Source organism: Vidua macroura, chromosome 6 (assembly GCF_024509145.1).
Source record: "Vidua macroura isolate BioBank_ID:100142 chromosome 6, ASM2450914v1, whole genome shotgun sequence".
NCBI classification, from domain to species: domain Eukaryota; kingdom Metazoa; phylum Chordata; class Aves; order Passeriformes; family Viduidae; genus Vidua; species Vidua macroura.
In genome coordinates this window covers 5,492,126-5,506,823 of record NC_071576.1, presented here as the reverse complement: position 1 = coordinate 5,506,823, position 14,698 = coordinate 5,492,126, and the positions used below count along the sequence as shown (strand labels likewise).

General features: G+C 37.5%; 1 protein-coding gene across 1 annotated transcript in view; it reads right to left on the bottom strand.

Annotated features, from left to right (window-relative positions):
* Window positions 1–2,060: 2,060 nt before the first annotated feature.
* PPM1A (protein phosphatase, Mg2+/Mn2+ dependent 1A) overlaps window positions 2,061–14,698 on the bottom strand; it is a 35,203-nt gene continuing 22,565 nt past the window's right edge. The window contains exons 5-6 of the mRNA XM_053979543.1: window positions 12,279–12,336; window positions 2,061–9,967 (exon numbers count right to left, since the gene is read on the bottom strand). Coding sequence (XP_053835518.1) covers window positions 9,938–9,967; window positions 12,279–12,336 — 88 coding nt within the window. The 3' untranslated portion in view covers window positions 2,061–9,937. The remainder of the gene's footprint in view (window positions 9,968–12,278; window positions 12,337–14,698) is intronic.

The window sequence follows — 14,698 nt, the reverse complement described above, 5'->3', positions numbered from 1 at the left end:
AGAAAAAGTTTTGTTTCCTTAAAAGCCTTCGAAAAAAATGTTTTATTGCATGCTTGGAATATACCCTGAATTGTTTTGCTACTTTCTTATAGTATGGGACAGGAGTCAAATTTCAGAGGAAGGTGGGTGTTCTCACCGAGTTCCACTTGGTGTTCACGAGCCAGAACAAACTCTGATGTTCTGTTCAGAGTAAGAGGGAAGAGCCATGGTGCAGCTTCAGCAAGGTGATACCTATAAAGAGAACCAGCAGGACACTGGACAGTGTCACAAACACTTCTATTCCTAAGGAGCAGAGGTAAAGACAAGAAAACACAGAGCTAATTGTATTTTCTTCATATCTGCTCTACTGTTCAAATAAACTCCCCGTTTCAAATGTCTGTTCAGCAAACCCTGAATTCCAGACAAGTCTAAGTTGTAGGTCACAAAGTTTTCAGTCCTCTTTAAAAGGATTAAAAAACTTGTAGCAAGCATTTTGTTCAAGTAGAGCACATAGCCCAGAAAAAGCTGCTAATTGGGAAAAGAGAATAAATCTCTCCCACAGCTGTGGCTAAGTAGGACCTTTGAAAGGCTGCAGGTAATTTTAAGCTCTCCCACTTCCAGTAAAAACACTGGAAAGTTTGCACTGAAATCGGTACACACAAATTAAGTTCATCAATATAGGAATTCTCATTATACTGGTGAACTTCCAGCCCTGCAAGCTCACAAATGAGAGCCAAGCACCACGTTCACCCAAGTCCCAGAGCCTCTCCTGGGTATGTGTATTTGCAGGGATAATTGTCTTAGTTATCACAGAATCATGAAGGTTGGAAAAGACTCTGAGATCGAGTCAAACCTTCAGTAAATGTGAGATCGTCTTTCTATTTTTTGACAAATTCACCTCTGTTCCTTCAGAAGCTGTTAGAATAATTTCCTATATTCTTAAAGATTGCTGAAGACTAAAACTGAAATGAGTTAAATGAATTAACCAGGCTTCAGGGTTCTGCCTCTTTTAAATTAGCTCACATAAATGCAGCCTCATGAAATTCAGCCACGATGAACATCTGCAGTTGGCCTAATACTTCTATCTAAACAGCCTGGATGGCATTCAAATTTATTATTACATGTCAGGATTGAAAAAATCCATTTAAACAAACCAACAATGCTATTCAGAGGTATATTATTCTTTGGCTTTGAGGAAAAATACATTAAAATGCCTATTTTCAGTTAGATAGGATAAACCAGTCTTTTTATACACTCTGAGCTAGAAAACAGGGATATATTTTGTCTCCCATGTCTGCTCCATTAATGTGAACCAAGGCTAATAGTCAATCTTATCATAGCAATTCCATTTTTTTAATCCACAGAAAATATTCTCTTCTTTTGCTAGACAATTCAGTGGTTCTGAGTTTTAATCCTTAAAAGGATGGGGCTGAATCTTTAAGTTCTTTTAACAGACAAGTTTGCTCCAGGTGTCAGGTGACAGCAGAATCCCCTCCTGTCTCCTCCCCAGGTTTAATTTATTTAATCCTTATCAAAATCCTTCCAGCTCTGTCTATAAAGATTTCCACAGATGACAAATGTGAGCTGGTTACATCCTGGCTCATTTTTCCTTCAAATCATAAAGGCTAAAACCATAATTATTTTTGCCTTTAGCATCCTTAAATTCTTAGAAATTATATTACAAAGGTCTAGTTTTTATTTTACAGTACTGAATCCAAATCAGGGCAAAAAATACAAATGTATTTTGCTCCTGTGTGATGTAGTATTCCAGAAGTTGGGCATCATAATCCATCCCTGGTTCTCTTGAAAGCCCCAAACCAGGTGGCCTCTGGAGAATGCTGGGGCTGGAGCCAAGCATGTGCAGCTTTATCTTGGAATTTCAACATGAAAGGGAAAAAACAGCAAAAAGGAGGGAGTTTTATAATTGTAACTAAAAAGTGATCACGATAAGCCCTCAGCATTTCATTTTAATCTAACTCCCTTGAGGCAGAAAGCAGAAGGAGGCCTGGAAAGTTTGTAAATCAGGGACAGTAAAAGAGATGTGAGGACGTTTTGTGTAGCACTCAAATACACACACACGATGTAATTGCCTGTTTTATTTAGTGGAATCACTTTTGTAGATTAGAAATATTTCCAATTCCCGTTTACTCCAATGCAAGCCTCCACCATCGACAGGCGTAACGCAGTTTGTTCAACTGATTCCAAACCAAAAAAAAAAAAAAAGAAAAAAAAAGAAGAAAAAAAAAAGTACAATCTCAAAAGTTAAGTTAGAAACTAAGTTCACACATTTTCTTTGGGACCAGGAATCTGTACATAGTACAAAATATACATTTATTGAACTTTCTGTAAACACACAGTTTGAATTGTGTAAAACTGTAAATAGTGGGTGAACTACGTGGAGAATAATTTATTATATATTGTTATACATTCTACTTAAGGAAAATAGTTATGCTCTTGTATATTACTCTGTTAAATTTATAAATTCCATAATGAAGCTGTGTAATCTGCAAACATGCTTTTCAAGCTTAAATCTCTCCATTCATAACACACATTTGTACAGGTCATCAATGAAAAAAGTTACACTTTCCACAAAATAGATATAAAGAGGTCATGAATTTTCTAAAAAGACAGGCACAGCATGTCACTACAAACGAGACTCTTATGGTACGGTGTGGAGTCAATTCTGTGAGAAGACAGGTGAAAACTCTCTAATTCAGCATGTTTGTACGTGGTCTTAGGAACAAGACAGAGCTAGAACCCAAAATCTCTGCTTATAAAGATTTATCAAATAGCTGGTCCTGGAAGTCAAAGCTCACACTTTTCAGATATCCAGCACTCCCTGGCTGGGAGAACCTCAGCTTTTGTCTCCTATCAACTCTTGGTCATGAGTAATTGAGTTTTCCAAGCAGTGAAATACCTGGCTCCATTTGCCAAGAACATTTGCATAATTCAGCACTTACTCCAAAAAGTGGATTCCTGGCACCGAAAAGTTAGATGTGGTTAATAAATACAATTTAACTCTTGGTGCCCAAGGTCATCAGCAAGAACAGGCTGGGAAACCCCAACTCCCATGGGCTGTAGGGCATTAACCCATGGAACATGAGGTAACAGCATCCCAGCACTGGGGACTCTGGTGTGCAATGTCCAGTTTCCAATTTAAGGGGCTGGAAATTCCAAATTGCAGCAGACGTCTCAGTCTGGCATCACTCAGCAAAAATAAAAAGTTCCCCTATGAACACTGTCAAAGATCCTTTCACAGAATGGTCCATAGGATGATCTGGGTTGGCAGAGCCTTAAATATCATCTAGTTCCAACCTTTCAGGAGTCCATCACTGGACATGGATATAATTCTATGTAAATTCAGGACATTTATTCCTACATTCTCAAGGTCTCATTGTCTTTCCATCCTGGATATGCCATTTTGGATTTCATTTGTTTGCAGCTAAAAGCACTGCATCAAAGATCAAACCTCTTAAATTGTGCTCTTCTGAGGTTTTAAAAGCAAAAAAATTCTGAGATATTTAAAGAATTAAGAAATTATCTTAGATTAACCAAACATTTTGCTTTAACATTACCACTGTCTTCTGTTTGGATTTGAAAAGCTTTTTCAAAACCTAAACTGAATTAAGATTACATTTGTTTTTCATTCTAAGAGAAGTGGAATAGTTAAGGCTCCAACAACATGTGCAGAATTTGTATGTTGTGAGCAAAAGCTTCATCAACATCAGCAGGATGTAAAGTTAAGTTTGTGCCTGATTTTCCCAAGCCTATCTGACTCTAATTTTCCCCCATAGTGTGAACAGAAATATTGTGATCCAGCCTGAAATCCTAACAGTGAAAATGACTTTGGGTACCCAGTATTTGCACTGCTCAGACTGGCTGGAATTCAGAAACAGCTGAATTGAAACTCTGGACCTTACTCTACAGGCATCAGTAGAATAAAAATATTGAATGTTTGAGGACCTGCCAGTCTGTTTTCTCATTATTCCTAAATGTATTATTCCATTTATTATTATTCCATAAACTATTCCATTTATTTCTCAAAATAAATAATAATGGCAGCTCCTTCAACTCCAAAGGCCTCCTCACAACACACATGGGGAGTCCTGTCCACCTGGAAAAACCCCACATTCCCACCAAGCTCTTCAGAGCCAACACTGCAAGGAAGCAAAAAGGAATTTCAGCTTTGCCTCAGTGTTACTGAGCAAGCTGAGAAGTGCTGATGTCGTGCTCATGACACAGCACCCACCCTTCAGATAAATGGCTGGTCACACAGTAGTGAGGACTATTTTTTTATTCTTCCCATTTTGGAAAAAAAGAAAAAAAATAAAAAAAGAAGAAAGCAGGTGCCTAGTGATATTTTAAAAAGTACTTGGGCAGGAATCAGTTCAAGTGATGTGTAAAAATCTGGCTATGCATGAACCACTCTAGAAATCTGACCTGTCATCCCACTTCTACCCAACTTTTGACACTTTCAGATTTTCTTGGTTCTATAAAAGGCATTTTTTTAAGTTAAGCCCACTTTCCCAACTTTTGTGGTGCAAAAGTTGGGGGGGGTTTTGTGGTCATTGCATTTAAAGCAAGCCTCTCTCAAAACACTTTCCTAAGACATCAATATCACTCCTGTTCCCTTAGCCTGGAAGCAAAGACTTAAGAAGAATGTGTACAAGAGATGGGAAAAGAAAGATCTCTATTACTGCTACTCAAAAGGAACATCAAACAAAAACACAGAGAAAATGAGAAATATGCACAAAGCCTAAGTTACTACAAGTCAACAACTCTGACACAATCAGGGGATTAAAGCTCCAGACATTTTTGTTCACATACTAAGTAAATGATAGAAATAGTTGTCATTTTTCTAGAAACAAATTGTCAACAGGAGACAATGTAAACTCAACTTTTAACATCTATTTTTTTTTTCTACTTGAATGCATTTAGTGGTCCATGATACTAAAGAGAAGCTTCAAGTTTTCCTATGGCTTCCTGACCTCCTGAGAACACGTGCCACAGCCCAGGTGGCTGCTACCTCATTTATAAAGCAATGTTATTAAGCAAAATAAGGCCACAGAGTGCTTCAGATGTGCACACCTGGGTCATGCAGAAAGCTGCAGACTGTGCAAGCACTCCAGAGAAAAAGCTCACAAAAGATTGGAGTCTCTGATCAGTATTTCAAACAGGTCAGTCAAAATTATTTAGCCACAGAGTGATGTTTTTAAATTCCGCTCCTTTCTTACAGCTTATAGCAGGAATCACATTCATTTTTTGTGCTACAGCATGCTGGAAGTTCACATCTGGAGCCTCTTTTCACCACTTAGAGAGCCAAAAAAACCTCTCCAGCCAGATGGAGAGTTTACACCCTGAACTGATCTATAAAGGCTCAGGTATGATCACCTCAGACACAGGTAGTTGTAGTAACAAGGAGCCACACTCACTATCTAGGAGACATTATTTTCATAGCTGGTAAAGCTTGGCACCAAGTAACAATTCATTTTCTACACAAGAATGTCAGGTACAGCCCTGTAGCTCTACAGTTTTGCTGTCTCTGAACCTATGCAAGGTACATCAGGTTTGTATCAAATACTGTATTTGCCAAAGGATGAGGAAAAGGGCACTGGCTTTCCTAAAGGTTAGCCCCTTTCAGACATGGCCAAGTTTAAAATACCAAGGAATTGAAACACACCAAGTCATTTGTGCACAAAAAGCCATTTGAGAAGGTGCAGGTAGAGATGGAGCTGAACATCTTGGCATGATGAAATCCTGATGTACATTGAACTAAGGTAAGCTGTACCAACCATATCATTAACCTAATTGTGGCAGCCATGCTGTCTCTCCCACAGGACAGAGCTCCAAACCTCCAGACAATGTGAACACAGAGGAAGGTTGTCAGCACAGAACTCACACACAAGACATTGAGACCAAAGTTTGATGGTTCCAGTTTAAAGAAAAGAAACATTTATCAAAGCAGAATGTTTGTCTGAAGTGGGGAAAGATCTGCAAAGATTTCAATGCTCCCTACACAGGCCATCATTTATCTGGGTGTGGTTTCCCAAACTGTGGCAGGAGGGGTGAGGCAAGCATTCCTTTGCTCTCAGTCCTGTCTCCCACTCTCCATTTTTCCCTAGCACCAGCACCCCACAGCTGGATTATCAATTTACCCAGCTCAAGAGTACAGTTTTTTTCTTTCTCCTAACTGCACACCCACTTAAGGACAAGCACTGGCACAAAAAAAAGGCAGTAGGGAAAAACTAGGAGCAATGGTTTAGTCTTGGCCTAAGATCATGAAACCATATCCTTAGACCATAAACTACTAAAAATGGAATGCAATAGGAAGTGTCTCCTATCCCAGTGTATAAAGTTAAGGCGGGATTCTTATCAGGGAATCAACTGAAGTGAAAACCGATCCCTAATTTTGTTAAATCATCTTAAGCTTCCAACTCTTGAACTGAGCAAAATGGCTCAGACATGAACCTATATAGTGACAGCACCAGCTTTGCAATAAATAATGTAATAGACATTGAAGTCAGTTTGCTACAAGAAAATGTTGAAAAGCTCAGCTTTGGCACCTGCAGGAACTCTCAAGGTAAGTGCTACCATGACTCATCTGCTGCTCAGTATTCACCAGGCACCTCGCTGACACAACCTTCAGAGCAGTTTAACCACAAGCTGATGAAATTCCTCTCTCCAATTCTGACTCCAGCTCAAAGTTTAACTGAGAGAAGGCTGTGCCTCAAGGCTGTGGTGGTGCTGCTCCTGGGCCAGCTGAGAGCAAGCTCAGCTGAAAGGCTCAGGCTCCATTTCTGCCCCAGCGCGAGTACCGGGGACTCTACGGATACAAAGGATTTACAAAGCCTTGCAAACCTAGGATCCTACTTAATGTCACTGCATTTAGTTCATCCAACATTGGTTTAAAGCACGTTTTAGAAGCCTCTGTCTTGAACATATTTTCAATGCTGAATTAGCGAGAATTATTTGGAACAGTTGTCTATAAAGCAGTTACAGGTATTCTCCCAGAACGATCAGCCAAACATTTAATCTGACTATAACAAAACTCACAGAAACTGTAGCCAGTGAAGCTGTCAAATGTAGAAGGAAAACAAAGTTGCATGGCATACGAAGCAAAGTAGCTTTACAAATGTCATTTCCTTTTAAAAACAAGCAAATCGGGACCATCCTATTTGAACATGTATTTAAAAATACATCTGTTAACATCACACAATTTTCATTTTTGTCACACATGAATCTTTTTCCAAGAGGGAAATAAATAGCACACAATATTTCAAAATAAAAATTGCTGCCTTGCCCCTGAGGTGCTAATGTTTTTAGCATTTAAAAAAAAAAAAGTTTCTGGTGCAAGAAGGAGATGCACAAAGGTGCAAAAGTGCCTTTTTCAACTCAGAGCAGTGAAAAAAGTACAGCTTGCCTCTTTTCTAGGATGCTTTATATACTGAACTCGTTTATTCTGTAATCAAAGTCTGTATCTAAAATGGCAGTGTTTATGCATACATCATAATTCAGTGCTCTGAGCTCATCAAAACGCTGAATGTAGGAGGGAGAGAGAAAGGCCTGAAACGGGCTTTCTGCCACTACCCTCAAACCTACTCACATCGCCTGTAGCAACAGCAGAATTATTTTCTTTCTAACCTTCAGGAGACCTCGTCAGAAGAGGCTTCAAAAATCTCCTTTGTCACTGAGACAGTTTAAGTGATTATGGTTTGAAGTATGGCTTTTCACACCACAGTTTTGCTTCCGATTTTTAAAGTTTAAAACTCAAAGGTTCCACAGTCCAGTTCAAGGTTTTGCAGTTTCCAAAACTAAACTTTAGTCTCTATGAAAAAAAGGACAGAACTTTATCTGCCTAGTCCTAAATTAAGTTTAGCTTTTCGCACTAATACACCATGTATTATTAAATATGCTCGTTAATTAGGTGCCTGTGAAGCTATAACTTAACATCATTATATTTTTGCACTCTACAACAAAATTAGACATTTTAAGCATTTATTCATAGGTAGGTAAGGAACTGGTTCTTTAAGCAAAAATTGCTATAAATTTATAAATACAAATAGTGCTTATGTTTTCTTCATTCATGCTTGAACAGATTACAAACTGAATACAATGAAGTTACGTTTAAGCACCCCACATAGACAAGAGGGATAAAAGAAAAGTTTGCTGGTATATACTATACTTAGTTCCAAGACACTATAAGTTACTTTTTCACTGTTCAGTGTTCCCTAACTCTTCATTAGTTTTAAGGCTATATATACAAATATGTATATGTCAAAGTTAGGGAAAGACAAATATAGCAAAATGCATTGTACTACATTTTCCTATCAAAAAGTAATTATACACCAAGTTCTGATTCTGTTTAACTGCAGTAAATGTTACAATCTACTTGTTTTACTGATTTTCCTTTTGAGGAATCTGCCTACTAAATGAGTAAACTACATATTAAATACAATATTCTCAACCAAAAAGACAATACAAGGTGCACAAAACAGCAGTTTTGCAAACACGACTGACTTGAAAACTTAATTTTCGTATGCTCAATGGGAGAAAGCTAAGCTTAAATCAAATTAGTTTATTATCTTATAAAATTTTAAATTAGAATTTTAAACAACAAACAGTTAAATATTGTCAACATGCTATACCTCAAATCACAAGTACTGTTTAACCACTAGTCTCTCATTCTAAGTAAGTGGGTCAATTAAAAACACACACCATAAAATGTTAAAGATTGTCAGGCTTTGACAAATGTATTTTTTATCAAACAGTAGGCAAATTCAAACCAATGCACATCTTCAGTAAGGAGGGGAAAAAAAACCAACACCAAAAAGCCTGAAAAAACCCCACAGTTGTAAAAAATAGGGTAACGGATTAATCCACATCATCCTCTAGCATATGGCTATGTCTTGGGCAATAATCAAAATCCTTCCCATTTTAAAAATGGGTTACCAATTAAGAAAAATATTCTTCCACAAGTAAAATATCATTTACAATGGCACTGACATTTTAAAAGGCAGGAAAAGAAGGAATTACACATTTATGGGTAAATGTCTTGTTTGTTAAATCAAGCTTTATTGATAAAATGGAATTCAGAGTATTTTTCTTGGAACAGCAGCAGACCCAGCCAATCAGGATTGTAAAAATGCTGCAGACTCCTACTTTATGTAGAAAGTTGTCTTCGTGCTCAGTGATTAGTAGTTTCAGGTAAGGGTTAATGAAAAAAGAGGTGCAAAGAACCAAGGAGTTCTAATGCCAAGACTGATACATGTATGAACAGGATACTGTTAACAGGGCATGATTTCACTCCCACTGAACTCAAAATCACAGATCCCTTCGACTCAACGTGAGAGCAGGAGTGCATCCAAGAAAATGATATATGTTTGTTGAAGAATGTGCACTACTCCTAAGTTATTTTTCCATTGCCAAGCGAAATTCACACACTGTAATTTCTGGTAGGTTGCCCATGAGTTCAGCTTTCATATAAACCAAAAAGTTATCTTTAACAGTTTTGTGCACCTCTTGAGCACCTAGCTGGCTAGGCTGCTGCTCCTTGCAATCCAAAACCACAACATGATTTTTAAAAGGGATATATATTGTTGCATCACACAAGCCAAAACATTTCTTCTAACCTTTATAGTGATTTAAAGCGGTTCATAATTAAATATGAGCATTTGTACAAAGACAATTGCACTTTACAAAAACAAAATCATACAACATAAATTGCTGGAGTCTGATTTACAACATGAATTTATGGTTTGAAATCACGTTTACAGAAGTCTGTTTTACAAAAAAGATCAGTTCCTGGGCTAGATGTTGTACTGCTGTAGTCACTCTCACCAACACATCATATTCCCTTCTTTAATTAAGGTTGAGGATGGATGTTAAGAAGGGTCACTGAGGTTGGGCTGCACTTTCATTTGCAGGATGAAACGTGAACTCCACAGCTAGATGAGCAGTTTTACCACATATCATCAGTTGAGGCAGAATCCTTAAAGAAAAAAGAAGGAACCCTTTAAAGTCTGGAGTGCCCATCCTTGCGGGAGTTTCTGGATAATCCAGACTGAAAAGGGTAAAGACTTAAATCATTTCAGGAGTCTCTTTTCTCTCCCCTTTCAGAAACAAGCTTTTAAAAAGTATCTAAACCCCACATATTCTTAATTAACAAAACATCAGAATCAAGAAATTTCAAAATACGACCAAGTGTTTCATCAATCCTGAAGATAAGATCCTAGAAATGTTACTCAAAAGCATTTCCAGAGCCTTTCTAGCTATTTCCTGAGTAGTTGGAAGTAATACAAAATGGATACACTCAGCTCACAGGTGCAAAAAAAGAGCAGGATGTGTTATCACCATTAACATCTTTTGTGTTCTCAGCCCTCCCTCGTTGCATGGGAAGATACAGACATCAACTGACACCCTGTTATAACTCAGAGCTATTTTAACACTTTTAATTTAAGGTTACAGAAGTGTAGTTTAGGTAACTGAAGGAAAGTGTAATTTTGGATGGTAATAAAACTGCAAGGGGAAAAAAATAAGTGTATGTAACAAAAAAATAAATATTTGAAGTAGAAACATGCTGTGCTTCAAATTATAATTGTATGGTCACACTACTTGGTATTTCAACCTATCCAATACCTGAGTGTCTCAAAAATTCATTCTATTGAGGCCCACAGGCAACAGCAGATTTTGTGTAACTACCACAAGCCTGACAAATGTTTAACCAAATCGTGGTTTAACCGGTATTTAATTTTACCAAGTGTTTTTTAATCCATTTGCCTTTGTGTCAGACTGCTTGCTTAGACTGCTCTGCATTCAGCTTTCTCTACCAGCCTCATCAGGTGGGCTCACAGGTTAACCACGAGCAAGTGGGGCCACAGCTCTGCAGCTGAAGTAACAGCTGAATCAGCAGCACAGGAGTCAGAGCAAACTGCTCCTGTGCACCACCTTTGGTGGTTTCAGCATCATCTGCTCCTTTTCCCTAAGCAATTAAGGGGCAGGATGGGCTTTTACAACAGCTCATCCTGGTGCTTCCACAGCTACAACTCCCCATCATTACTGAGGCTGCAGGAGGTAGAAATATTACTTCTCTTCAAAAGCACTGCCTTAGTGACTCCTTGGAGAGGAAAGAGGCTAATTAAATCTCTAGCAATGCCACACATGATAATTCCTTAGCACTGAAGATCTACACCCTTCATTCAAACTTGCACACAGAATCCATTGCAAACCAGAGAGGAACAGTTGGCACGGAGGTGTAGTTAAAAAAAAACACCAACTGAAATTGCCCTTTGCAAAAGTACCACCTCCAGCTTTTCCTTCAAGACCAGAAGTAGCAAAGGAGAGCAATTATATGAAAGAGTAAAATGGTTGTTTCAAGAATGAAGAATAAAAGCAGCACGAGTAAAAATGCAGGCGCTGCTTGCCAACTATTCCATATGCAAATTTCTGTATCCCAGTTGCCAACATGACCAAAAAGTTTGTGTACTGCAGGTTTGCAGAACAACAACATACTACAGAATGTATTTTGAAGGGAAAGCATCCTTTTTCAGCCTGTTTAGGAGGTTTTATGCTAAAAATAGAACGAAGGCTGCCAAATAAAACTAGTGCACGGTTGTAAGGCCAACGCACAATCTTTATGTCTGGCTGCATTTCACTTCTGTCACACCCAAGCATGAAAGTAATTTCTGCTGAGAGTTAAAGGATCCGTTTAAATGCTCCATTTTCAGTGACAGAATGTTGTTTCTGGTGATCAAACTGCCACTGGAATCATGCTCATGTTCACTGCTTGGTTTTTCTTCCCCCCATCCTGACAGTGGATTTACGCCTCTCCCAGCACTGACATATAAAGAACCCCAAGTGTTTGCTTGCTGTAAGATGCTCTATGCTTAAGAATAGAAGTGTTTACACAGTCCATTTGGTAATCTAATATATTCTTAACACATCCATTTAACCTTTAGATATAGCATTTTTCTTCTTGATATTTAGGAAAAATTGCCTCCTATAAAGAAGGGAAAAAAAAGGCCCCCCATGACTCTTTCCACCATTTGGCAGCACTTGGAAACCCAAGCAGGACTGAAAGAATGAAATTCCAGAGGACAAATGAATCAACCCAACTGGAGTTTTGAGATGACGATCAGCAGAAGGCAGCAGAAAACAATTACAAAACACAGTCCAAAAAGCACAAGTATTATTCCTTTCTTGGGGAAAGAGGTCTTTAACAGGAATTTGTAATATCTTTCTTTACAAAACAGCTCAAATAATTGGGGTGTGGAGAAAGAGAATGTAAGAGAAAAGATACTTACAGCATCATCATTCCTGTAGGGGTTCAGTCTGTTATACACAGCTTCAATCACACTCCGTCTAAAGTAAAAAAAAAGACAAAAAAAACCCACAAGATTTTAAGGCTTTTTTTTTTTCCCCAAGTCAAATTCCCAGTTTTAATTTTAATGCAACCTTTAGAAGATTCCAAATTCACAGAACCATTTTTACTGCAAGCTAGCACTAAGTGTCCTTAAAGATTCCATATCCTTTAAAACCTTTAGGCTCAAGACAAGCAAGGCTGAATATCCTTCAGAGTTAAACAGGAGAAGGGCACAACCTGACAGAGGTCTTCCCTTTGAAAAAGGGCAGCAGAGACCTCAGTGGACATTGAATATCCTGGTCATTTGTGCCCAAAAACCACTGCAGTAGTGCCTCATGTATTAAATGCATTATGGCATGTACTATGTATTACTTCCATAGGGGAACAGTGTTGTGTTATTTTCTGGACACACAAAATTACATTTTGAAGTATATTTTTGTTTGTGTTATGTCCTAAAATGTACTTCCAATGTGCAAACATGAAAAAAATAGATCCAGAACAGTACTATTCTACAATGACATGCCAAATACTCTCCTGCAATTTTTTCTCAAAAAAAAAAATAAAAATAACAACAACAACAAAAAAAATCAAATTTGCAGGTTTGTGTATTGTATCTTCAGAATGAGATAAATTTTGTCTGGTAAAAAAATATTAAAAAAATTATTCAAGCATTTCCACAGTTACCTCCTTTTAAAAAGGCCCCTGCTTAGCATATTTAAGATAGCTTGAAATTAACCTTCATCTCTGGGATTCTTGACTTTTCTAATAGTGATAGAAAATTGATAAGAAATAGAGTGATAAAATATGAATATATTTGCAATCAACATGCAAATGAGCAACATAGTTTTTATGTATTTCTTTTAACAAAGGGTGAAAAACTGAGAATCAAAAAACCCCTTGAAAACAGATATTTAAAAAAAACCCCAAAAAACCAAAACACAAGCGAATGTGAGGCTGAAGGAAGAAGCTGCCTATGCCTTTTCCAGTATATAAGGAAAAAACTTTGAAGTGAGAACAGGAAGGAAAGAGGGGAGTAAAAAACATAAATTACATATTGGACTTCAAATGCAACTTTCTTTTGGATCCCCTTCTGCAGAACCAGGTAAGATGAAGTAGCAGATTGTGATGCAAAACAAACTTTAAAGAGCAACCTTTAAACTGCTGATGAATGCATGCAGAGCAATCACAAAGGAGTGCAAGAGAAGAAAAAAAGCAGATGACAAGCTTTGTAATCATCCTGCAATGCTGAAGAGTCAGGAACTACCATGTATAAACATTATAGTGAATGGTTATAGGGCATGAAAGAAGAGGTTGGATTTAAAGCAATAAAATCAAGCAATTACACACAAGGTACATTACATATATGGATTGGAAAGTTTCCCATATCATTCTAGAAATAGGTATCTTTGATTCTAAATACAGGCAGGTTTCTTGGAAAGCATTCTTTTCTTTCCAAATTGGCAATAGTGCTTTAAGTTACATAAACATCCAATTAAATCAATATTTCTCTAAGTCCCTATTCAAACTAGCATCACTGAGACACAAAATACAGCTGAAGTCACATCACTTCAGCATTTCTTCACAGCCATGATGCTACTTCCAGCCAAAGCAGATTAAGAAAAATCAGTTTGCATGCTGCATTTCATGAGTAACTGACTCACTCATAATTCAACACTACAGCAGCTCATCCTCAATAGATACTATTATACTTTAAATTGCCATCTCTTCTTCTCCTAGTCAAACAGTTCCTATAGGGACAATATTGTTTTCTAGAAGCCATCTTTACAGTTATCACTCTATAATTTATTCAATTTATTAATTTATAATTTATTCAATTACATGCCTAAAGTCTTGATGTTTTGGTGTAACAATACAAAAATCATACTCTGAAAGGTCAAAAATACTCTGTATCATGTGTGCCCAATCCATTTTTACACAGCACAGGCTCATGAAGAATCTTTTGAATCAAAAAGCACTTGGTTTGGGGTGCAAAGAAGCTGAGCACATTGCTTCTTTAAAGACTGAATATTTGAGAAACCACGGAGCATCACCACTGAACACTTCAAGGACAAAGTCAGCTATATAAAGCTACAAATTTAACTTCCCACTCTTCTTTTTTGATAGATTTCTATCTTGCTTTCAGATTTGTCACAAGCAGAGAGGAACAAAAGCAAATTTTTAAGCAATTACAACATGGCTACAGACAAGAAAAGAAAGCTGCCAAGCAAAATATTTTATGCATATCATTTCTTGTTGAAGTGTGTAACACTTCAACCCAAGTAATTAAAGTCAGGGCATTCTTTTCACATGTTCAAATGTAACATTCCCCCCAGAAACCCCAGTTAATTACAAAAAACTCAG